At 41.1% G+C, this 27,628-nt stretch overlaps 1 protein-coding gene across 3 annotated transcripts in view; it reads left to right on the top strand.

Moving 5' to 3' along the window:
• The window catches only part of LOC109869945 (cadherin-related family member 1), a 150,570-nt gene that overhangs the window by 35,193 nt on the left and 87,749 nt on the right, over positions 1-27,628 (top strand). For all 3 annotated transcript variants that reach the window (XM_031805225.1, XM_020460268.2, XM_031805226.1), the window contains 2 exons: positions 5,757-5,835; positions 14,078-14,178. In XM_031805225.1, the coding sequence (XP_031661085.1) occupies positions 5,757-5,835; positions 14,078-14,178 (180 nt within the window). The remainder of the gene's footprint in view (positions 1-5,756; positions 5,836-14,077; positions 14,179-27,628) is intronic.

Consider the following 27,628-nt stretch of genomic DNA (forward strand, 5'->3'; position numbering starts at 1 on the left):
AACACGACTGAAATACAAAAACAATAAATGTGGAACCAACGAAACCCAAAACAGTACCGTGTGGTGAAAAACACAGACACGGAAACAATCACCCACGACATACCCAAAGAATATGGCTGCCAGGTTCCCAATCAGAGACAACAATAAACACCTGCCTCTGATTGAGAACCACTCTAGGCAACCATAGACTTACCTAGAATACTACACTGAACACAACCCCATCAATCTACAAAAACCCCTAGACCAGACAAACACATAATCACCCATGCCACACCCTGGCCTAACCAAAATAATAAAGTAAACACAGAATACTATGGCCAGGGCGTGACACAGGTTATGTCGATATAGGTCTTGTTTTGCTGTGGATATAGATACTTTTGTACCTGTTTCCTCCCGCATCTTCACAAGGGCCTTTCTGTTGATATGAGTTTGATTTGCACTTTTTGCACCAAAGTATGTTCATCTCTAGGAGACAGAACACGTCTCCTTCCTGAGCGGTCTGAAGACTGCGTGGTGCCATGGTGTTTATACTTGCATACTATTGTTCAAACAGATGAACTTGGCATTTGGAAATTGCTCCCAAGGATGAACCAGATATGTGGTCTACAAAAGGTCTACAAAAAATGTTGAGGTATTTGTTGATTTCTTTTGATTTGCGCATCATGTCAAGCAAAGAGACACTGAGTTTGAAGGTAGGCCTTGAAATACATCCACAAGTACACCTCCAATAGACTCAAATGATGTCAATGAGCCTTTCAGAAGCTTCTAAAGCTATGACATCATTTTCTGGAATATTCCAAGCTGTTTAAAGGCAGAGTCAACTTAGGATATGTAAACTTCTGACCCACTGGAAATGCGATTTAGTGAAATAATCTGTCTGTTAACAATTTTTGGAAAAATGACTTGTGTTATGCACAAAGTAGATGTCCTAACCTACTTGCCAAAACCATTGTTTGTTTAACAAATTTGTGGAGTGGTTGAAAACTTCTGACTTCAACTGTATATCAGACCGTGTATGAAGGGTATTTCCCCAAAAACGTTTTACTGTTCTAAAAATGTTGGTAACCGGTTCATAATAGCAATAAGGCACCTCATGGGTTTGTGTTATATGGCCAATATAACACGGCTAAGGGCTGTGTCCTACCACACCACCTCGGGCCTTATTGCTTAATTATAGCAGTCAAACAAGTTAAAATCGACATCCATTAATGGAAAATGATCTGCCGAGTTTAAGGTTGCAATGACACATCCATAACCTTGCATACCAGAGAGAATACTATAGACATCAAGAAAGCCAATCAGTTGATTATCGACAAGTTTTTCCAACACTTTTGATAAACAGGGCAAAATAGAAATAGGCCTATAACTGTTAGGATCAGCTTGATCTCCCCCTTTAAATAAAGGACAAACTGTGGCTAACTTCCAAGCAATGGGAACCTCCCCAGAAAGTAGAGAGGTTAAAAAGGTCGGAGATAGGCTTGGCGATGATAGGGGCATTAACCTTACAGAAGAAAGGGTTTAAACCATCTGACCCAGATGTTTTTTTGGGGGTCAAGTTTCAGGAGCTCCTTTAGCACCTTGGACTCAGGGACTGCCTGCAGGGAGAAACTTTGTAGCGGGGTAGGGGGAAAAGAGGGAGAAGCATCAGGGATTGTTGTATTAGAAGAGGTGGGAGATTAGGAAATGTTGGCTGAGCAAGGAGGCATGGCTGAGTCAAATAGGAATCCTGACATAATGAAGTGGTGATTAAAGAGCTCAGCCATGTGCTTCTTGTCATTAACAACCACATCATCAACATTAAGGACATGGGCAGCTGTGAGGAGGAAGGTTTATTCTCCAGGTCTTTAACCGTTTTCCAGAACTTCTTGGGGTCAGACTCACAGGGAGAGAACTGCTCCTTAAAGTAACTAACTTTGGCCTTCCCGGATAGCCTGAGTGCACCTATTTCTCATTTGCCTGAACGAGAGCCAGTCAGCCTGAGTATGCTGTCGTAAATGTTGGCACTGAGGTGCAGTGCCTTAGACCACTGCGTCACTCTGGAAAAATGTGTTACCATCGCACCAAACAGAGCTGGTGACTCCACTAAGCTGGCAGGCTGGCTAACAGCTTGGTGCCTGGCCTGCACATCTCATTGTGGAGTTAGAAGAGTTAGAGCCTTGTATATGTTGATAGATAAGATGAGAGCACCTCTACAGCTTGGGTGGAGTCTGTCACTTCTCAGCAGGCCTGGGAGCAGGTTGAAATCCTGCTCAACACAGAGCTCCACGTCCTTTCCAACCAATCCGCTAAAAATGCTCCAAATTCGCTCCATTAAATTTTTGTTTAAAATCACCATTTGTACAACAACATCTAGCTTCGTGACTAATGGACCTACCAAAGCAAACCATATGATTTGAATGAAAAGTATTTTAATAAACAACATGAAATGGTGATGGTAGGAAGTCAACATCATATAAACACAATAAGTAAGTAACAGCCAGGTAGCCTAAGAAGGAAGGAAAATGAATTATTTAGGCTATATTATTAATCTATTATTTAAATTATTTCAAGGCTATAGCCTAAAAATAAATACATTAAGAAGCATTTCGCTACACTCATTAAAATCTGTTACCATGTGTATGTGACCAATAACGTGTGATTTGATTTGATTTTGTTGTATTATCTTGTTTTGGTCTATACATTGTGATATAGGCTGTGACTTAGGCTCAGTCTACAGTGCCTTTGAATACATTTTTAGAAACACGGGTTTGGCTTCAGTCTGGCTTCAGGCTCATGCGATGTCGCCTGGAGAGCAGGCCAGCAGCAGAGCCACTGGGGTTGCTAAAAACTCTTCTGGCCACTTGCCAGGCGGGGCAGGGATGAGGCGTTGTCTTTCCAAAAGGTGATAACGTCCTCGTCTGTGTTTCTTCTCATTGCCGTCCTTTTGCAACTAGAGAGGATCGCTAGAGAGGACCGCTGCTGTTGAATGAAGTAGAAACCGAACATGCAAGGTCTTTGGGCACTTACTTCTGCTCAGGGCAGGGTTAGGTGCTGCGGGTGTTACTGGTATGGCAGATGCACCTACCGGAGGTGCGTTGATAGCCCCGGTTTCCTTCACAATGAGGTCGAGTATCTCTCCAACTGGTTATGCACGAGTTCATCCCTTATCACCCACTCAGTTTTAAACATGGGGTTTCAGGACGGTGGCTATGACAAGATGTTTATCGTTATAGTATCACCTGTACCGAGTGGAGATGCAATCTGATAGTGTTTCTGCAAAAGCAGCAATGTCTATGGGCTGAGACATGCTAGTCAACAATTTATTTATTTATGACATGGCAGGGAGAATCATGCTCAGGTTCCCCAACTCTTTCTGTATATTAGGTCAGCTTGTGGTGTCAGTACCTCCACCAGGACCTGTAGCCAATGCTCTTCGTTTAGGATGAGTTTTTGCATCATCAAAGGTAGACTTCAGTTTGTTTTGCCTCAATGTGTCTCTTTGAAACATCTTTAACACAGACTCAATCATGTGTAATTGACTGTTCCATCTTGTCATGCAGGATGTGGTGGGATGCACTCCCAATCTGTCATTTTCCTCTGTGTTCAATGTACTCTTCCTAACACTTTTGACAAGTTTCCCCACTTTCTGGATCAGTCCACTAACCCCATCTTGCATGTTAGTGTCATCCTTTATTGCGAGCTGAAGCATTTGAATTGGGCACCGGAAATGAAGATTTGACTCTGTGAGGTACAGGTTTGCCATCATGTCCACATTGTTGGCTATATGGTCAGTTTGGAACTGTCAGACTAAAGGTGGTGCGGCCTCCACCTTCATGTTGGATGCCTCATCTTCCTCCTGTCTGTCATCATTGGTTTCCTCAAAACCAAGTAGGTTCAAGGTCTTGATCATCTTGCTTGTGCTGTCAGTCACCACTCGTATTACCTGTCGCTGCACGTTTCAGTTCCTCAGTACACTTTCATATTTTTGGTAAATGTGTGGTGTCCTTGTATGTGCTCAGAGCTCAGCCACGCCTTGTGGCCTTTATATCTCCCATCAATGAAACGGGCAACAATCCCCAGAAAGATTCTCGTCATACTTGGCCTGGGGAAACACTGGGGGAGTGCTTGGGCACTCATCAAAGTGAGCAGTTTGTCCGGCTCATCGATCTAATCCTCGCCTTACATTAACATAGCATGCCTCAAATGTAAATTGTCCGCCACAGTGAAAAAGGCTACTTCTATGTGAAGTAATGAGGAGGCGGAACACACCTAATTTCAAAATGTTGTTTGAAAATAATTTGAAATTGACAAGTTAGATAATATAGATAATTAGCTGGAAGCATGCCTTGGTTTGAAGGCAGCGCAAGTTAACTGTCGTGTTGCGTAACAATCACATTTTAGAACAGTGACATCACACCCATAAAAAAATCATGCTGGGGAGACTGTTAGAGATATTTGGAACTTGAGCGTGAAAAGTAGGGGTATGCCGCCATTGTAATACTCGTATTCGTAATCGTACCCATAAATTGACAGTTGATAGTCGGATTGGATGATACTCGTGATACTCGTGTTTTAATATGCGTAAGTAGATGTTGGCAAAATACCTCCCTGCACATTCTCACAGTCACTGCAAAAAAGCTGCAGATTAGGAGTGCAAGGAGGGGTGTGTGTGTGTGTCCTCAACATGCAGCGGGCAGCCTAGTTTGCTGTCAGTCAGTCAGAATGCCCATCAGCGTTTCATATTTTTTCACAACTCTTGTCTCGCTAGTTAGATATTATGCACATTGATAGCTTGATAGCAAAGATCCTCTCCGTGTGATTTATCATGGTATCAGGCAGCAGCAATCTAAAAGATTAGAAAACTGATCAGGTGAATTTATGAAGCGAGTGGGGGAGTGATTTCTACTTATTGCACATTGGAAAAGTCCATAAATTCCTTTCTGTTGATGTATTCTTTCAAATCCAAACAGTTTTCCATGTTGATTTAAATGACATCAGTTGGAAATGTTTGTTGTTGTTGAAATTGCATGGAAATGTTGTTTCAACCCATTTGTAACCAGTCGGTTCTCTCTCTGCAGTCTCTTAGTAGCCCCATGCTGTGTTTTTGCGGTGGACTGCTCCAGGGGTATATTCACTACGAACCAAATGGAAGCAAACAGAAGCAAACGGAATGAAACAGGGCACCTGCATTTGTCCAAAATAAACTCGTTTTTGCTGTAAAATGTTTTATGTTTGAAGTATAAGGTTTACATGGCAAAACATTTTGCAACTTTATGCTATGGTCTTTGTCTAAGGAATCTCCTTATTATCAGCAAGAAACACCCTAAACACTGAGTGATGTTGCATGTGTTACATTCAGCAAAAACATGACTGTTCAACTATTGAACTACTGTATCATTATAACTATATTTCTGTTTTTGATGTTGATGGGAATTCATAAACAAAGATTGTATTCATTCAACGCCTCATAATATGGACGATAGAAAATACAGTAGATTTTGGGGGAGCATGGTATATATTGCGCAACTGGTAACATGTAGACTGAACCACAAAATTATATTTTATAGAATTAATATATTTTTTTCTCTATTTCTTACGTATACATCTTCATTATAGTCCAACAAGCAAACTGCTACCGTCCATGTAGCTATTGGAGAGAAATATTCCAGCTGTATTTATCCTGAATGCCTCAAATCTGATTACCAATCCTGTTTTACTGGTAATTACATAGATGTGTTTCATAGCTCAGACTATTCTAATAACACTTCTGTCCACAGGGTTCGGAAATATTCACAGTTTTCGCCAAAGATGGAGACCTAGGAATGCCCAAACCAATTCATTATTCCCTTGAGAATGGTAAGCATCAACAGTTATCCAGTAGGCTTTCTATGGAGTATCTCTGCATACATTGTTTATTTACATTGATTTACCATGATATGTGCTCATTTAATTTGATATAACGTACCAAAAATCCTGTTGTGTGTCTGAACTCCTTTACATACCCCTCGTGATGAAGGTGTTCAATGGTCTGCTTCTAAGATGTAAACACATGAAATCGTGATCTGCTGTCAGTGTGTTAAGAGGAGCTAACGTCAGCTCCCTAGGAATGAAATGAGACTGTTTCCGAGTGCACTTGAAATATGCATCATGCAATATGAATGGTTTTGATCTTATGAAGAGGTAACTCCGTTGACCAATTTATTGAAAGCTAAGCAATGTTACAGATGACTAGACTAGCCAGCAAATATTGTAAACGTCAATGCTCAGGAAGCTGGTGTTTTATTAGCCATCTCTCTGTCAGTGAATTCAAGTTTGAATCATGTTTTTGCATGAATGTCTCTTTTCAAATAACTGCAGGCTTAAATAAACATTGATTAATTTGCATAGAAACCTAAAGGAAAGCATGTAGATAGAAAGATATGGGTGTGTCATGTATGCTATAGGTTTAAAAACGACAGCTGCATACTATGTGCTTATTAACCTATACACATGTAGATAGAAAGATATGGGTGTGTCATGTATGCTATAGGTTTAAAAACGACAGCTGCATACTATGTGCTTATTAACCTATACACATGTAGATAGAAAGATATGGGTGTGTCATGTATGCTATAGGTTTAAAAACGACAGCTGCATACTATGTGCTTATTAACCTATACACATGTAGATAGAAAGATATGGGTGTGTCATGTCATGCTATAGGTTTAAAAACGACAGCTGCATACTATGTGCTTATTAACCTATACACATGTAGATAGAAAGATATGGGTGTGTCATGTATGCTATAGGTTTAAAAACGACAGCTGCATACTATGTGCTTATTAACCTATACATATGGCATGTATGCTATAGGTTTAAAAACGACAGCTGCATACTATGTGCTTATTAACCTATACATATGTAGATAGAAAGATATGGGTGTGTCATGTATGCTATAGGTTTAAAAACGACAGCTGCATACTATGTGCTTATTAACCTATACACATGTAGATAGAAAGATATGGGTGTGTCATGTATGCTATAGGTTTAAAAACGACAGCTGCATACTATGTGCTTATTAACCTATACACATGTAGATAGAAAGATATGGGTGTGTCATGTATGCTATAGGTTTAAAAACGACAGCTGCATACTATGTGCTTATTAACCTATACACATGTAGATAGAAAGATATGGGTGTGTCATGTATGCTATAGGTTTAAAAACGACAGCTGCATACTATGTGCTTATTAACCTATACACATGTAGATAGAAAGATATGGGTGTGTCATGTATGCTATAGGTTTAAAAACGACAGCTGCATACTATGTGCTTATTAACCTATACACATGTAGATAGAAAGATATGGGTGTGTCATGTATGCTATAGGTTTAAAAACGACAGCTGCATACTATGTGCTTATTAACCTATACACATGTAGATAGAAAGATATGGGTGTGTCATGTATGCTATAGGTTTAAAAACGACAGCTGCATACTATGTGCTTATTAACCTATACACATGTAGATAGAAAGATATGGGTGTGTCATGTATGCTATAGGTTTAAAAACGACAGCTGCATACTATGTGCTTATTAACCTATACACATGTAGATAGAAAGATATGGGTGTGTCATGTATGCTATAGGTTTAAAAACGACAGCTGCATACTATGTGCTTATTAACCTATACACATGTAGATAGAAAGATATGGGTGTGTCATGTATGCTATAGGTTTAAAAACGACAGCTGCATACTATGTGCTTATTAACCTATACACATGTAGATAGAAAGATATGGGTGTGTCATGTCATGCTATAGGTTTAAAAACGACAGCTGCATACTATGTGCTTATTAACCTATACATATGTAGATAGAAAGATATGGGTGTGTCATGTATGCTATAGGTTTAAAAACGACAGCTGCATACTATGTGCTTATTAACCTATACACATGTAGATAGAAAGATATGGGTGTGTCATGTATGCTATAGGTTTAAAAACGACAGCTGCATACTATGTGCTTATTAACCTATACACATGTAGATAGAAAGATATGGGTGTGTCATGTCATGCTATAGGTTTAAAAACGACAGCTGCATACTATGTGCTTATTAACCTATACATATGTAGATAGAAAGATATGGGTGTGTCATGTCATGTGCTATAGGTTTAAAAACGACAGCTGCATACTATGTGCTTATTAACCTATACACATGTAGATAGAAAGATATGGGTGTGTCATGTATGCTATAGGTTTAAAAACGACAGCTGCATACTATGTGCTTATTAACCTATACACATGTAGATAGAAAGATATGGGTGTGTCATGTATGCTATAGGTTTAAAAACGACAGCTGCATACTATGTGCTTATTAACCTATACACATGTAGATAGAAAGATATGGGTGGGTCATGTATGCTATAGGTTTAAAAACGACAGCTGCATACTATGTGCTTATTAACCTATACACATGTAGATAGAAAGATATGGGTGGGTCATGTATGCTATAGGTTTAAAAACGACAGCTGCATACTATGTGCTTATTAACCTATACACATGTAGATAGAAAGATATGGGTGTGTCATGTATGCTATAGGTTTAAAAACGACAGCTGCATACTATGTGCTTATTAACCTATACACATGTAGATAGAAAGATATGGGTGTGTCATGTATGCTATAGGTTTAAAAACGACAGCTGCATACTATGTGCTTATTAACCTATACACATGTAGATAGAAAGATATGGGTGTGTCATGTCATGTGCTATAGGTTTAAAAACGACAGCTGCATACTATGTGCTTATTAACCTATACACATGTAGATAGAAAGATATGGGTGTGTCATGTATGCTATAGGTTTAAAAACGACAGCTGCATACTATGTGCTTATTAACCTATACATATGTAGATAGAAAGATATGGGTGTGTCATGTATGCTATAGGTTTAAAAACGACAGCTGCATACTATGTGCTTATTAACCTATACATATGTAGATAGAAAGATATGGGTGTGTCATGTATGCTATAGGTTTAAAAACGACAGCTGCATACTATGTGCTTATTAACCTATACACATGTAGATAGAAAGATATGGGTGTGTCATGTATGCTATAGGTTTAAAAACGACAGCTGCATACTATGTGCTTATTAACCTATACACATGTAGATAGAAAGATATGGGTGTGTCATGTATGCTATAGGTTTAAAAACGACAGCTGCATACTATGTGCTTATTAACCTATACACATGTAGATAGAAAGATATGGGTGTGTCATGTATGCTATAGGTTTAAAAACGACAGCTGCATACTATGTGCTTATTAACCTATACACATGTAGATAGAAAGATATGGGTGTGTCATGTATGCTATAGGTTTAAAAACGACAGCTGCATACTATGTGCTTATTAACCTATACACATGTAGATAGAAAGATATGGGTGTGTCATGTATGCTATAGGTTTAAAAACGACAGCTGCATACTATGTGCTTATTAACCTATACATATGGCATTGCCTACACAAAGGATTCCTGGCAATACAATCTTTAAAAATAGCTGTACAATCTGGAATAAGATTTCTGATCCAGATGAGTTCTCGAATAGCAGCTGCAAAATTCCATGGTGGTATTGTTGGATGCATGTAGGATGATTTGGAATATAAGGTATGGAGAATGATAAAGAGCCTGTAGCATTATAGAAAAAACAGTTGAGGAATGAATGTGTGAGTGTCAAATACTACATGTTTTGTGAATGTGAGTATATTTAAGTGGTTTAAATTATTAACTTTCCTACTAACCTTTGTTAGGTTCTGAACACACATAGAAAAAGCTCAAACTAAGTTCATTCACCCACTGGGTCGTACAGCTGGAAAGACAAAGACGTTACACAAGCACATATATTTATACCCTCCTACTAGGCAGGGTTAACTCTAGACAGTGAATACATTACTGTTGTTAGTCAGGAACTTATTCATTTGTTCCTCTCACTGGTGTAGTCATGGCCCTGACTGATGCTAGAACCTTTGTGGGTGTGTAATAGGACTGTTCCTTCTCACTTCTTCTGACCCTGGGCCGAATTCCTCACTCCTCCCTGATACACGATTGTTTGTCCATTGCCTCCCTCCTTAGGAGCCAAGATATTTAACAATAACATGTTTTGGGTTAGGGTTAGGGAATGTAAACTCTCTGCACTTCCCCTTATCTCACTCAGTAACTTTCCCTACAGCTAGGTTCTATCCACCCTCCATTGACCCCAACATATACATTCATTATACATGGAAAGTAATCAATAAGTTATAAAAATAAATAAAAATGTTAAAGTATATTTCAAGCTAGAACCCAACAGTTGCTCCTTTTTGAATAGTACCTCCATACTGTTCTACATTTTATCAACTTTGAAATTACATATAAATGAACAGAAAAGAAAACAACATGATTCATATTCTCAGTTGATTTGTATGTTTACACCTCCGAGACTATACACACTCTTATTCCCCCAGCCTTTAATACAATTGAGAATGACATTTCAGCTGAAGCGTTTGACTTTCTCCATTTCAGCAGGAGCTTTAGACTTCCTCTTCCTTCTTTGGGTTCCTAAAATAGTGATAGCATAAACATGTATGGCAACAAAACTAAGTTTGATAACATGATGATTCAATCAAATTAATTTAAAAAACTCTTACATCAGCCGATGTCACAAAGTGCTGTACAGAAACCCAGCCTAAAACCCCAAACAGCAAGCAATACAGATGTAGAAGCACAGTGGTTAGGAAAAAACCCCTAGAAAGGCCAGAATCTAGGAAGAAACCTAGAGAGGAACCAGGCTATGAGGGGTGGCCAGTCCTCTCCTGGCTGTGCTGAGATGAGATTATAACAGAACATGGCCAAGATGTTCATAGATGACCAGCAGGGTCAAATAATAATAATCACAGTGGTTGTCGAGGGTGCAACAGGTCAGCACCTCAGAAGTAAATGGCAGTTACCTTTTCATAGCCGATCATTCAGAGTATCTCTAACACTCCTGCTGTCTCTAGAGAGTTAAAAACAGCAGGTCTGGGACAGGTAGCACGTCCGGTGAACAGGTCAGGGTTCCATAGCCGCAGGCAGAACAGTTGAAACTGGAGCAGCAACACGGCCAGGTGGACTGAGGACAGCAAGGAGTCATCATGCCAGGTAGTCCTGAGGCATGGTCCTACGGCTCAGGTCCTGAGAGAAAGAGAGAGAGAGAGAGAGAGAGAGAGAGCGAGAGAGAGAGAGAATTAGAGAGTGCATACTTAAATTCACACAGGACACCGGATCAGACAGGAGAAATACTCCAGATATAACAGACTGACCCTAGCCCCCCGACACAACCTACTACAGCATAAATACTGGAGGCTGAGACAGTCGGGGGACACTGTGGCCCCGTCCGCCGATACCCCCGGACAGGGCCAAACAGGCAGGATATAACCCCTCCCACTTTGCCAACGCACAGCCCCCACACCACCAGAGGGATATCTTCAACCACCAACTTACCATCCTGAGACAAGGCCGAGTATAGCCCTCAAAGATCTCCGCCACGGCACAACCCAAGGGGGGCGCCAACCCGGACAGGAAGATTACATCAGTGACTCAACCCACTCAAGTGACACACCCCTCCTAGGGACGGTATGGAAGAGCTCCAGTAAGCCAGTGACTCAGCCCCTATAATAGGGTTAGAGGCAAAGAATCCCAGTGGAGAGAGGGAAATCTGCCAGGCAGAGACAGCAAGGGCAGTACGTTGCTCCAGTGCCTTTCCGTTGACCTTCACACTCCTGGGCCAGACTACACTCAAGCATAGGACCTACTGAAGAGATGAGTCTTCAATTAAGACTTAAAGGTTGAGACCGAGTCTCCGTATTTCACATGAATAGGCAGACCATTCCATAAAAATGGAGCTATGTAGGAGATTCCTACTCTCCCTTAGTGGCTTGCGAAAGAATTCACCTCCCTTGGCATTTTTCCTATTTTGTTGCCTTACAACCTGGAATTATAATTGATTGTTGGGGGGTTTGTATCATTTGATTTACACAACATGCCTACCACTTTGAAGATACAAAATATTTTGAAACAAACAAGAAATAAGACAAAAAAAACTAAAAACTTGAGTGTGCGTAACTATTCACCCTCCCCAAAGTCAAGACTTTGTAGAGCCACCTTTTGCAGAAATCACAGCTGCAAGTTTCTTGGTGTATATCTCTATAAGCTTGGTACATTTAGCCGCTGGGAGTTTTGCCAATTCTTCAAGCCAAATCAGCTCCAGCTCCTTCAAGTTGGATGGGTTCCGCTGGTGTACAGCATTCTTTAAGTCATACCACAGATTCTCAATTGGATTGAGGTCTGGGCTTTGACTAGGCCATTCCAAGACATTTAAATGTCTCCCCTTAAACCACTCGAGTGTTGCTTTAGCAGTATGCTTAGGATCATTGTCCTGCTGGAAGGTGAACCTCCATCCCAGTCTCAAATCTCTGGCAGACTGAAACAGGTTTCCCCCAAGAATTTCCCTGTATTTAGCGGCATCCATCATTCCTTCAATTTTTAAGCAATGGCTTTTTCCTGGCCACTCTTCCGTAAAGCCCAGCTCTTTGGAGTGTACGGCTTAAAGTGGTTCTATGGACAGATACTCCAATCTTGCTGTGGATCTTTGCAGCTCCTTCAGGGTTATCTTTGGTCTCTTTGATGCCACTCTGATTAATGGCCTCTTTGCCTGGTCCATGAGTTTTGGTGGGCGGCCCTCTCTTGGCAAGTTTGTTGTGGTGCCATAGTCTTGACATTTTTTAATAATGGATTTTATGGTGCTTCTTGGGATGTTCAAAGTATCTGATATTTTTTCATAACCCAACCCTGATCTGAACTTCTCCACAACTTTGTCCCTGACCTGTTTGGAGGGCTCATTGGTCTTTATGGTGCCGCTTGCTTGGTGGTGCCCCTTGCTTAGTGGTGTTGCAGACTCTGGGGCCTTTCAGAACAGGTGTGTATATATACACTGAGATTATGTGACAGATCATGTGACACTAAACAAAGTCCACCTGTGTGAAATCTAACTTATGTGACTTCTGAAGGTAATTAGTTGCACCAGATCTTATTTAGTGGCTTCATAGCAAAGTGGGTGAATACATATGCACGCACCACTTTTCAGTTTTTATTTATTTGAATCCTCACCAGATATCACCGGCAACATCCAACCGTCGCTGGACTAGACAGGACTGGCAAAAAGTGCTCTTCACTGACGAGTCACGGTTTTGTCTCACCAGGGGTGATGGTCAGATTCGCGTTTATCATTGAAGGAATGAGTGTTACGCCGAGGACTGTACTCTGGAGCAGGATCCATTTGGAGGTGGAGGGTCCGTCATTCTCTGGTGCGGTGTGTCACAGCATCATCGGACTGAGCTTGTTGTCTTTGCAGGCAATCTCAATGCTGTGCATTACAGGGAAGTCATCCTCCTCCCTCATGTGGTACCCTTCCTGCAGGCTAATCTTGACATGACCCTCCAGCATGACAATGCCACCAGCTATACTGCTCGTTCTGTGCATGATTTCCTGCAAGACAGGATTGTCAGTGTTCTGCCATGGCCATGGCCAGCGAATTCCCGGATCTCAATCCTATTACGCATGTCTGGGACCTGTTGGATCAGAGGGTGAGGGCTAGGGCCATTCCCCCAAGAAATGTCTGGGAACTTGCAGGTGCCTTGGTGGAAGAGTGGGGCAACATCTCACAGCAAGAACTGGCAAATCTGGTGCAGTCCTTGAGGAGGAGATGGACTGTAGTACTTAATGCAGCTGGTGGCTACACCAGATACTGACTGTTATTTTTGATTTTGACCCCCCCTTTGCCAGGGACACATTATTCTATTTCTGTTAGTCACATGTCTGTGGAACTTGTTCAGTTTGTCTCAGTTGTTGAATCTTGTTATGTTCATACAAATATTTACATATGTTAAGTTTGATGAAAATAAAAGCAGTTGACAGTGGGAGGACGTTTATTTTTTTTGCTGAGTTTACTTAGAAAAAAAGTGCTACGAATGTACATATTATAGTACATCCCTACTCCCTATGACATGTTCCTACCGTACTGTGATATCTCTCCTCTGTCCTATGCAGGTACAGATGGTGTTTTTAGCATCAACAAAACAAGTGGTGTGATCAGTCTGTTGACTTACCCTATCTATCTGAAGAGGGAAATTTTCAACATGAAAGTCAAGGTAGGTTTATGTAGCCATACAATAAGACAGAACTGTAGGCTACAATATCCTGCTCCAGTAGGAGTTGTTTGTTATGGAATGTGTTCATCGTCACTGTAATACTTTTGTGTAATCTTAACAGTAAAACACTGTAGAATGCACAGTATAGTTAATGTGTAGACAGCATTGAATTATGGGTAAAATGCTGAAAAAAAACTGTTTAATTAACTGTAATTGGAAGCCTCCTGTAAAAATTACTCTAACATACTATTTCATTACGGTAATAGCTTATGCCTATTGTAGATTCAAATGATCAGTTTCAGGCACGAACGTCATGCTGTCAGGTGAGACATATGAAGCTCAGACTATTTTAGTAAATATCTTCTTGAAGCGGCTGTGAAATGGAATAATATTTGCAACATCTGCTGGGTAGGAATCTTGCCTTGTTTATAAGTATGTTTATTGCTAGACAACGTTGAATTACTGCATATTTTCTTAGCTAACCAAGGTATCTAGCTGGCTTAAGTTCGCTAGCTATTCAGCTAGCTAGCTCAAGTTGATGCAAGCCATTTTGGTCTGCTCTAAATTGCTCGTAAATGTCTTGCTGTGCGACCTAGAAGAAAATCACCCAGATAATATTTGTTGTGATGATGGGCTTTTAGGTACACCGCATCCTCTGAGTGCCATAGAGAATAAACTGAGTGCAGATTCGTGACGCTGTGTTTTCACCATTACTACAGAGAAAATGTTCTGTTTCTAGCCGTTCAAAAGTTATTACCCATATTTTTAGCGGCACAATGTTTTTTTCAGATAGATGGGCTGTATTTTACACATAATCCACGCCATGGACCATTAAACTACTTGTGAGCCGCTAAACCCAATGAATGAATGACTACTCCACCGGTATTGTATCGACCTAAGGTGTTTGCAACTGGGAAGCTGTAAATCAGTGTCGCTCGCAGTAGCTATTAACATGGACAATTGTTTTCCCTCCCAGGATTATATTTAAAGTAGGATAGCAGCCTACACAACAAATAACTAATAGTGGTAGCCATCCAGATGTCACTGTGATACAGTCTTCTCAATGGGGAGAGCAGGAATGCCAAGAACACCAGGACACAGAGTCCTCCTTTGCTGTCACAGCCCTGTATGATTCGGTTCGCTCGGCTCTCAGCTGCACAACATATGTCATCGTTTTGCAGGCCAGGAGTGTCCATTATAGCCTCTCCCCGCAAACCATTTGTTTAATGTAAATAATGTTGTTCCATAATGTTACAGTGTTAGTTAAACCTGTTCACTTTACTAGTAGTATGCAAATGTTTGGTGGCACAGAAAGAAAACAACATTTTGTGTGTCTGGTAAAATAATCTGTGGTATTGTGTAGGCTATAGCAATGTTTTATTAGTTAGCTAGTATTTTGAAGTAGGTGTATCTAGCTGTCTCTTATTTGGATTTGTTCAATGCCTTCAAACCTTTTTAGGATAGGCGTCCCACTAGCAGCACATCTCAACAACATCCGGTGAAATTGTAGAGCGCGAAATTCAAATTACAGTATTATAAATATTTAACATTCATAAAAATACAAGGGTTGAAACCTGTCACACACATTAACGGAACCCCCCCAACATTCCGCTGAAAAGGCAGCGCGGGAAATTGAAAAATATATATTTTTTAATATTTAACTTTCACACATTAACAAGTCCAATACAGCAAATGAAAGATAAACATCTTTTTAATCTACCCATCGTGTCCGATTTTTAAAATGTTTTACAGCGAAAACACAACATATACAGTGTGGCAAAAAAGTATTTAGTCAGCCACCAATTGTGCAAGTTCTCCCACTTAAAAAGATGAGAGAGGCCTGTAATTTTCATCATAGGTACACTTCAACTATGACGGACAAAATGAGAAAAAAAATCCAGAAAATCACATTCTAGGATTTTTAATGAATTTATTTGCTAATTATGGTGGACAATAAGTATTTGGTCAATAACAAAAGTTTCTCAATACTTTGTTATATACCCTTTAATGGCAATGACAGAGGTCAAACGTTTTCTGTAAGTCTTCACAAGGTTTTCACACACTGTTGCTGGTATTTTGGCCCATTCCTCCATGCAGATCTCCTCTAGAGCAGTGATGTTTTGGGGATGTTGCTGGGCAACACGGACTTTCAACTCCCTCCAAAGATTTTCTATGGGGTTAAGATCTGGAGACTGGCTAGGCCACTCCAGGACCTTGAAATGCTTCTTACGAAGCCACTCCTTCGTTGCCCAGGCAGTGTGTTTGGGATCATTGTCATGCTGAAAGACCCAGTCACATTTAATCTTTAATGCCCTTGCTGATGGAAGGAGGTTTTCACTCAAAATCTCACGCTTCATGGCCCCATTCATTCTTTCCTTTACACGGATCAGTCGTCCTGGTCCCTTTGCAGAAAGACAGCCCCAAAGCATGATGTTTCCACCCCCATGCTTCACAGTAGGTATGGTGTTCTGTGGATGCATCTCAGCATTCTTTATCCTCCAAACACGACGAGTTGAGTTTTTACCAAAAAGTTATATTTCGGTTTCATCTGACCATATGACATTCTCCCAATCTTCTTCTGGATCCTCCAAATGCTCTCTAGCAAACTTCAGATGGGCCTGGACATGTACTGGCAGGGGGACACGTCTGGCACTGCAGGATTTGAGTCCCTGGCGGCGTAGTGTGTTACTGATGGTAGGCTTTGTTACTTTGGTCCCAGCTCTCTGCAGGTCATTCACTAAGTCCCCCCATGTGGTTCTGGAATTTTTGCTCACCGTTCTTGTGATCATTTTGACCCCACGGGGTGAGATCTTGCGTGGAGCCCCAGATCGAGAGTGATTATCAGTGGTCTTGTATGTCTTCCATTTCCTAATAATTGCTCCCATAGTTGATTTCTTCAAACCCAGCTGCTTACCTATTGCAGATTCAGTCTTCCCAGCCTGGTGCAGGTCTACAATTTTGTTTCTGGTGTCCTTTGACAGCTCTTTGGTCTTGGCCATATTGGAGTTTGGAGTGTGACTGTTTAAGGTTGTGGACAGGTGTCTTTTATACTGATAATGAGTGGAGGACAGAGGAGCCTCTTAAAGAAGAAGTTACAGGTCTGTGAGAGCCAGAAATCTTGCTTGTTTGTAGGTGACCAAATACCTATTTTCCACCATAATTTGCAAATAAATTCATAAAAAAATCCTACAATGTGATATTCTGGATTTTTTTTCTCATTTTGTCTGTCATAGTTGAAGAGTACCTATGATGAAATGTACAGGCCTCTCTCATATTTTTAAGTGGGAGAACTTGCACAATTGGTGGCTGACTAAATACTTTTTTGCCCCACTGTATTTATGTTACATCACCACCAAATCCCAAAATACACACAGCCATTTTTCCCAGCCAAAGATAGTCACAAAAGCAGAATTAGAGATAAAAATTTATCACTAACCTTTGATAATCTTCATCACTTTATGAAAAAAGCATAACATGCAATAATCTAAAAGGGCTCTAAGACGTATAATATTTATCCGCCATGTTGGAGTCAACAGAAATACGAAATTACATCATAAATATTCCCTTACCTTTCATCAGAACGCAGTGATCTTTCATCAGAATGCAGTGCAAGGAGTCCAAGTCCCACAATAAATCGTTGTTTTGTTCCATAATGTCCATTACCAGTGTCCAATTAGCTGCTTTTGCTAGCACGGTTAGTTCACATGTCCAAAAGCTGGCGCTGGTCCAGGCGAACTCGGACGAAAACTTCAAAAAGTTATATTCCAGGTCGAATAAACTGGTCAAACTAAGTAGAGAATCAATCTTCAGGATGTTATTTTCATATATATCCAATAACGTTCCAACCGGAGCATTCGTTTTTGTCTACAGAGTCATGGAACGCAGGCGATATCAACAGTAATGTGCGCAACCAGGAACTGGCATTCTGACAGACCACTGACTCAATCTGGTCATACATCACACTAGAGGCTTCATTCCACGTTCCACTGACTGTTGACATCTAGTGGAAGGCGTAGGAAGTGCGAAGATATCCATATCTTGTTTGGATGTGAATATGCGATGACTTGAAATTCGACCAGCCCAATCATTTATCTTCCTGTTTAGAAATTTGCCTGCCCTATGAGTTCTGTTATACTCACAGACATAATTCAAACAGTTTTAGAAACTTCAGAGTGTTTTCTATCCAATAGTAATAATAATATGCATAATAATATGCATGTATTAGCATCTAGGACAGAGTAGGATGCAGTTCACTATGGGCATGCAATTCATCCAAAGTGAAAATGCTGCCCCCTATCCCTAACAGGTTTTAAACATCAAAGTAAAGCTTAACTTCTTGTTAATCCAGCCGCTGTGTCAGCTTTCAAAAAGGCTTTACGGCAAAAGCACACCATGAGATTATTTGAGGACAGCAACCCGCTTACAAAAGCATACAAACATTTTCAAGCCAAGTTGAGGAGTCACAAAAGTCAGAAATAGCAATAAAATTAATCACATACCTTTGATGACCTTCATCTGGTTGCACATACAAGTGTCCCCATTATACAATAAATGTTTGTTTTGTTTGATAAAATTCCTCTTTATGTCCCAAAACCTCCATTTTGTTGGCGTGTTTTGTTCAGTAATCCACTGGCTCAATAGCGGTCACAACAGGCAGACGAATACATCCTAATAGCCCTGGTAAAGTTTGTCGAAACATGTCACATGGCCGTAGCCCAGGCGCAGGCGAGAGCTCATTCATCCCTCCTCCCCTCGAACTGTTCCCCAGGTTGTTGCTGTATATCCTGTCTAGGGGTTCCCCGCAACAGCCAGTGAAAGTGCAGGCCGCCAAATTCAAAAGAACAAAAATGTCATAATAAAATTCCTCAAGCATACAAAGTATTTTACACCATTTTAAAGATACAATTCTCGTTAATCCAGCCAGAGTGTCCGATTTCAAAAAGGATTTACTGCGAAAGCACCACAAACGGTTATTTTAGGTCACCACCAAGCCACAAAAAAACACAGCCATTTTTCCAGCCAAAGAGAGGAGTCACAAAAAGCATAAAGAGATTAAATGAATCACTAACATTTGATGATCTTCATCAGATGACACTCATAAGACTTCATGTTACGCAATACATGTATGTTTTGTTTGATAAAGTTCATATTTATATAAGAAAATCTGAATTTACATTGGAGCGTTCAGTAGTTCTAAAACATGTGGTGAAAGTGAAGAGAGCCACATCAAATTGCAGAAATACTCATGATAAACATTGATAAAGATATGACTATTATGCATGGAACTTCAGATAAACTTCTCCTTAATTGCAACCGCTGTGTCAGATTTAAAATAAACTTTACGGAGAAAGCAAACCATGCAATAATCTGAGTACAGCCTTTAGACAACAAAGCAGCCAAAAAGATACCCGCCATATTGTGTAGTCAACATTACTCAGAAATAGCATTTTAAATATTCACTTACCTTTGATGATCTTCATCAGAATGCACTCCCAGGAATCCCGGTTCCATCATAAATGTTTGATTTGTTCGATCATGTCCATCAGTTATCTCCAAATATCTTCTTTTGTTAGGGCGTTTGGTAAACAAATCCAAAAGCTTGTTCAGGTCGCGCCGAACGTCGGACGAAAAGTTCAAAAAGTTCCATTACAGCCCGTAGAAACAAACTAAGTACGGAATCAATCTTTAGGATGTTTTTAACATAAAACTTCATTAATGTTCCAACCGGACATTTCCTTTGTCTGTACAAATGAAGTGGAACGTAGCTACCTTTCTGTGGCACTCTGCCAGACCACACACTCAAAGAGCTCTTATGAGCCCCTCCTTTAGAGTAGAATCCTTAAAACAGGTTCTAAATACTGTTGACATCTAGTGGAAGCCTTGGGAAGTGAAAGATAACTAATATCCCACTGTATCTTCAATGGGGGCTGAGTTGAAAAACTACAAACCTCAGATTTCCCACTTCCTGGTTGGATATTTTTCTCATGTTTTTGCCTGCCATATGAGTTCTGTTATACTCAGACATCATTCAAACCGTTTTAGAAACGTCAGAGTGTTTTCTATCCAAATGTACTAATTATATGCATATTCTAGCTTTTACAGCTGAGTAGCAGGCAGCTTCATTTGGGCACGTTTTTCATCCAAGCTACCCAATACTGACCCCTACCCCAAAGAAGATATGAGAACGTGTTCGCAGTCAACTTACCTGTTAAAATAAGGGTCAAATAGTAGTACATTTTTTTTATATGACTGAGGATTATAGGCGCAATTTAGATTTTGCAGTGAACATGCAAAGTGATCCAATGAACTATTGCATTACTGTTTAGAATGATGTATCCAGGCTGTATCACATCCGGCTGTGATTGGGAGTCCCATAGGGCGGCGTACAATTTGCCCAGCGTCATCCGGGTTTGGCCGGAGTAGGCCGTCATTGTAAATAAGAATTTGTTCTTAAAGTTAATTTGTCGAATTTCTTTACTTCTTTATGGGTTTGAGAAAATCTGTTGTATTGTGACAAGGTCGAGAAGGTATACTGAAGATACAAAAGACCAAATCCATATCATGGCAAGAACAGCTCAAATAAGCAAAGAGAAACGATAGTCCATCATTACTTTTAAACATGAAGGTCAGTCAATGCGTAAAATTTCATTGCAGTCGCAAAAACCATCAAGCGCTATGACGAAACTGCCACAAGAAAGGAAGATCCAGAGTTACCTCTGCTGCAGAGGATAAGTTACTTAGAGTTATCTGCAGCTCAGATTGCAGCCCAAATAAATGCCTCACAGAGTTCAGGTAACAAACACATCTCAACATCAACTGTTCAGAGGAGACTGCGTGAATCAGGCATTCATGGTCAAATTGCTGCAAAGAAACCGCTACTAAAGGACACCAATAATAAGAAGAGACTTGCTTGGGACAAGAAACACAAGCAATGGACATTAGACTGGTGGAAATCTGTCCTTTGTATCCAAATTTGAGATTTGGTTCCAACCACCATGTCTTTGTGAGACGCAGAGTAGGTGAATGGATGATCTCCGCATGTGCAGTTCCCACCGTGAAGCATGGAGGAGGAGGTGTGATGGTGTGGGGGGTGCTTTGCTGCTGACGCTGTCTGTGATTTTTTTAGAATTCAAGGCACACTTAAGAGCATCGCTACCACAGCATTCTGCAGCGAAACACCATCCCATCTGGTTTGCATTTAGTCCTACTATCATTTGTTTTTCAACAGGACGATGACCCAAAATATACCTACAGGCTGTGTAAGGACTATTTGACCATGGAGAGTGATAGAGTGCTGCAAAAAAAAAATATATGGAGGATTGGAAATTAGGCAGACAATTACATTACTTACCATCTATCTGCAATATTAAAGCTGATCTACCCCCTAAATTAAAAAAAAAAGTTTGCTAAAGATAACTGCAAAGAAAAACGCATCAGTTACCAAACTTTTTTATTAACATAATTGGTGAAGCAAAGGGATATTCTAAATTGATCTGGGAGAATCTAAAAAAGTTAACAGGGAAAGACCATAGTAACACTGTAAAAGACTAGAAATCATGATGAATAACAATCTAACACAGGATGCAGTCGAAATAGCAATAGCCTTCAATTCCTACTTTATTGACTCTGTCAGGGTACTGACACAGAACCCCTCCACTGGTTTCTTGGGCTCAGTGCTAGTGAATGACGGTCAACCTGTCTTCATCATAAGGGAGGTTCCTGAGTCAAAGGTGAACAACGTGATTAGCTCACTAAAGAACTCTAAAGCCAAAGATGTGTTTGGGCTGGACTCTACGTTTCTTAAAAACTACAAGAGTCACTCATTGGCCCCATTACTAAGGTCACTAACACATCTATTGGTCTCGGGGTGTTTCCAAGGGTATGGAAGTCGGCCATAATAACGGCAATCTTTAAATCAAATCAAATTTATTTGTCACATACACATGGTTAGCAGATGTTAATGCGAGTGTAGCGAAATGCTTGTGCTTCTAGTTCCGACAATGCAGTAATAACGAACAAGTAATCTAACTAACAATTCCCAAAAAAACTACTGTCTTATACACAGTGTAAGGGGATAAAGAATATGTACATAAGGATATATGAATGAGTGATGGTACAGAGCAGCATAGGCAAGATACAGTAGATGATATCGAGTACAGTATATACATATGAGATGAGTATGTAAACCAAGTGGCATAGTTAAAGTGGCTAGTGATACATGTATTACATAAGGATGCAGTCGATGATATAGAGTACAGTATCTACGTATGCATATGAGATGAATAATGTAGGGTAAGTAACATTATATAAGGTAGCATTGTTTAAGTGGCTAGTGATATATTTACATCATTTCCCATCAATTCCCATGATTAAAGTGGCTGGAGTAGAGTCAGTGGCATTGACAGTGTGTTGGCAGTAGCCACTCAATGTTAGTGGTGGCTGTTTAACAGTCTGATGGCCTTGAGATAGAAGCTGTTTTTCAGTCTCTCGGTCCCAGCTTTGATGCACCTGTACTGACCTCGCCTTCTGGATGACAGCGGGGTGAACAGGCAGTGGCTCGGGTGGTTGATGTCCTTGATGATCTTTATGGCCTTCCTGTAGCATCGGGTGGTGTAGGTGTCCTGGAGGGCAGGTAGTTTGCCCCCGGTGATGCGTTGTGCAGACCTCACTACCCTCTGGAGAGCCTTACGGTTGAGGGCGGTGCAGTTGCCATACCAGGCGGTGATACAGCCCGCCAGGATGCTCTCGATTGTGCATCTGTAGAAGTTTGTGAGTGCTTTTGGTGACAAGCCGAATTTCTTCAGCCTCCTGAGGTTGAAGAGGCGCTGCTGCGCCTTCTTCACGATGCTGTCTGTGTGAGTGGACCAATTCAGTTTGTCTGTGACCCTGCTGACGTGAGTAACTACAGGCCCATTAGTATACTTACTACCTGTGGTGTCAAAGGTTGTTGAAAAGTGTGTAACAGAACACCTGATTGCCCACCTCAACAACAGCCCCTTCATATTATACTCAATGCAGTTTGGCTTCAGAGCGAAACACTCCACAGAAATGGCCAACTGCTTTCTTCTGGAAAATGTGAAGTCCTAGATGGACAAAGGAGGCGTTGTTGGGGCTGTGTTTCTGGACCTAAGGAAGGCTTTTGATACTGTTAACCATGAGATTCTCATCACAAAATTGTCCAAGTTCAACTTTTCCCCTGTTGCCTTGAGATGGATGAAATCATACCTTGAAGGCAGAACTCAGTGTATCAGAGTGAGCAATGAGCTGTCGCCCACTCTTAGCTATGATGTGGGCGTGCCCCATGGGTCAATACTGTGGCCCCTCCTGTTCAGCCTGTACATTAATGATCTGCCTTCTGTCTGTACTAGGTATGAAGTTCAAATGTATGCAGATGATACAGTGATATACAGTGCCTTGCGAAAGTATTCGGCCCCCTTGAACTTTGCGACCTTTTGCCACATTTCAGGCTTCAAACATAAAGACATAAAACTGTATTTTTTTGTGAAGAATCAACAACAAGTGGGACACAATCATGAAGTGGAACGACATTTATTGGATATTTCTAACTTTTTTAACAAATCAAAAACTGAAAAATTGGGCGTGCAAAATGATTCAGCCCCCTTAAGTTAATACTTTGTAGCACCACCTTTTGCTGCGATTACAGCTGTAAGTCGCTTGGGGTATGTCTCTATCAGTTTTGCACATCGAGAGACTGACATTTTTCCCATTCCTCCTTGCAAAACAGCTCGAGCTCAGTGAGGTTGGATGGAGAGCATTTGTGAACAGCAGTTTGTGTGGAATCTGTGGAAAGATGTTTGAAGCCTGAAATGTGGCAAAAGGTCGCAAAGTTCAAGGGGGCCGAATACTTTCGCAAGGCACTGTATGTGCATGCAAAGAGCAAACAACAAGCTGCACAAGAACTCACTACTGTAATGGTCCGGGTTACAAAGTGGCTCAGTGACTCGTGTTTGCATCCTCAATGTGAAAAAAACTGTTTGTATGTTTTTCACAAAGAGGGCAACAGATGAGCCAGATGTCTATGTGTCAGGGGAGAAGCGCGAGGTGGTATCTGATTTTAAGTACATTGGCATCATACTTGATTCCAACCTCTCTTTTAAAAATAATGTGAAAAAGGTCATTCAAATAACCAAATTCAACCTAGCTAATTTCCGATTTATATGAAATTGTTTGACTACAGAGGTAGCAAAACTGTACTTCACATCTATGATACTCCCCCACTTAACATACTGCTTGACTAGTTGGGCACAAGCTTGCTGTACAACATTAAGACCTATTCAGTCTGTCTACAAACAGGCTCTCAAAGTGCTTGATAGGAAGCCCAATAGCCATCATCACTGTTACATCCTCAGAAAGCATGAGCTCCTGAGTTGGGAAAATCTTGTGCAATACACCGACACATGTCTTGTATTCAAGATCCTAAATGGCCTGGCTCCCCCTCCACTCAGTATTTTTGTTAAACAGAACACCCAAACATATGGCAGCAGATCCACAAGGTCTGCCATGAGAGGTGACCATATATTTCCCTTAAGGAAAAGCATCTTTAGTAAATCCGTTTTCTCTGTGGGAGCTTCCCATGTCTGGAATACACTGCCATCAGACACACATAACTGCACCACGTATCACACTTTCACAAAATGCTTGAAGACATGGCTAAATTTGTGAAACCGTGCACGGGTGCCAATATATTTGGCCATCACTCTATGTGTGAAAGTTACAATTGAGGTGAACTTGGCTCCTCTAGTAAAAGCATGCTATGCATTCTCCAAATAATCAACCTTTTCCTGAAGAACATAAAGGATTTTGTAAGTTCGGTGTTCAGATGCAATGACGTCCAGTAACAAGTTAGAAACTGATTCTACTAATATTAATTTAAGACCGTGTTGCCTTTGTGACAATAGTTGTTCAATACATATGAAGCATATTGCCAGGTCTCTAAAGCCACACTGCAGGCCTTAATGCTCAAATATATATATTTTTTTACTTAATTTTTATTAAAGACCACACAAATAAAAAAAGGTCTGGCAGGTACAGCACACATCATACGTACATTAGAATAGTTGAATTAGACAATTTTCATCTATGAAAACCATTTTTCCCAGTGTTCCTGGACTCTCTCCTTACGTACAGTGTGTGGTTGTTTTTAATCGCCATATCCTAGTGATAGCCTTTTTACAGCTGCCAGTAGGACCTTCAACAGGTATTTGTCTCTATTGTAAAAGTTTTCAGGTATTTCACCGAAATACTAAGAAATTCAAAATCAAATTACATTTTAGTAGTCACATGTGCCGAATACAACAGGTGTAGACCTTAGTGAAATGCTTACTTAGGAGCCCCAAACCAACAGTGCAGTTTCGTTTTTTTTTTTAAGTAACAAGTAATTAAAGAGCAGCAGTAAAAAAGAACAATATCTACAGGGGGGTGCTGGTACAGACTTAATGTGCGGGGACACCGGTTAGCTGGAGTCTTTGACAAATTGTAGGGCCTTTCTCTGACACCGCCTGGTATAGAGGTAGGAAGCTTGGCTGAGCAGTTGCCATTCCAGGCAGTGATGCAACCAGTAAGGATGCAATCGATGTTGCAGCTGCAGAAGCTTTTGAGGATCTGAGGACCCATGCCAAATCTTTTCAGTCTCCTGAGGGGGAATAGGCTTTGTTGTGCCAGCTTCACGACTGTCATGGTGTGCTTGGACAATGTTATTTTGATGGTGATGTGGACACCAAGTAACTTGAAGCTCTCAACCTGCTCCACTGCAGCCCCGTCGATGAGAATGGGGGCGTGCTCGGTACTATTTTTCCTGTACTCCACAATCATCTCCTTTGTCTTGATCACGTTGCGGGAGAAGTTGTTGTCCCGGCACCATACGGCCAGGTCTCTGACCTCCTCCCAAAAGGCTGTCTCATTGTTGTCGGTGATCAGGCAACGCTGCTGTGTCAACGACAAATTTAATGATGGTGTTGGAGTCGTGCCTGGCCGTACAGTCATGAGTGAACAGGGAATACAGGAGGGGGCTGAGCACGCACCCCTGAGGGGCCCCTGTGTTGAGGATCAGCTGGGCGGATGTATTGTTACCTACGCTTACCTCTTGGGGTAGGCCCATCACGAAGTTCAGAAGCTTTTTGATAAGCTTTGAGACACTATGGTGTTGAACGCTGAGCCGTAGTCAATGAATAGCATTCTCACATAGGTGTTCCTTTTGTCCAGGTGGGAAAAGGCAGTGTGGAGTGCAATAGAGACTGCATCATCTGTGGATCTGTTGGGGCGGTATGCAAATTGGAGTGGGTCTTGGGTTTCTGGGATGATGGTGTTGATGTGAGCCATGACCAGCCTTTCTATGCACTTCGTGGCTACAGAAGTCAATGCTACGGGTCGGTAGTCATTTAGGCAGGTTACCTTAGTGGTCTTCGGCACAGGCACTATGGTGGTCTGCTTAAAACAAGTTTGTATTACAGACTCGGACAGGGAGAGGTTTGAAAATGTCAGTGAAGACACTTGCGAGTTGGTCAGCGCATGCTCACAGTACATGTTCTGGTAATCCTTCTTGCCCTGCGAACTTGTGAATGTTGACCTGTCTAAAGGCCACCAACAATTCTGAGATTTCCATACCCAGCTACAACATTTTCCGTCAAGATAGAACTGCCAAAGGGGGAGGAGTTGCAATATACTGTAGAGATAGCCTGCAAAGTTCTGTCATACTTTCCAGGTCTATACCCAAACAGTTTGAACTTAAAATTTAAAAAATTTACCTCTCCAGAAATGTCTCTCACTGTTGCCGCCTGCTATCGACCCCCCTCTGCTCCCAGCTGTGCCCTGAACACCATTTGTGAATTGATCGCCCCCCATCTAGGTTCAGAATTTGTTCTGTTAGGTGACCTAAACTGGGATATGCTTAACACCCCAGCAGTCCTACAATCTAAGCTAGATCCCCTCAATCTCACACAAATCATCAAGGAACCCACCAGGTACAACCCTAAATCTGTAAACATGGGCACCCTCATAGACATTATGCTGGCCAACTTGCCCTCCAAATACAACTCCAAGGTTTTCAATCAGGATCTCAGCGATCACTGCCTCATTGCCTGTATCCGCTATGGGTCCGCGGTCAAACGACCACGCCTCATCACTGTCAAACGCTCCCTAAAACACATATGTGAGCAGGCCTTTCTAAATGACCTGGCCCGTGTATCCTGGAAGGATATTGACCTCATCCCGTCAGTCGAGGATGCCTGGTCATTCTTTAAAAGTCATTTCCTCACCATCTTAGATAAGCATGCCCCATTCAAAACATGCAGATCTAAGAACAGATATAGCCCTTGGTTCACTCCGGACCTGACTGCCCTTGACCAGCACAAAAACATCCTGTGGCGGGCTGCCATAGCATCGAATAGTCCCCACGGCAACTGTTCAGGGAAGTCAGGAACCAATACACGAA

This window comes from Oncorhynchus kisutch, linkage group LG25, assembly GCF_002021735.2.
Source record: "Oncorhynchus kisutch isolate 150728-3 linkage group LG25, Okis_V2, whole genome shotgun sequence".
NCBI lineage: Eukaryota > Metazoa > Chordata > Actinopteri > Salmoniformes > Salmonidae > Oncorhynchus > Oncorhynchus kisutch.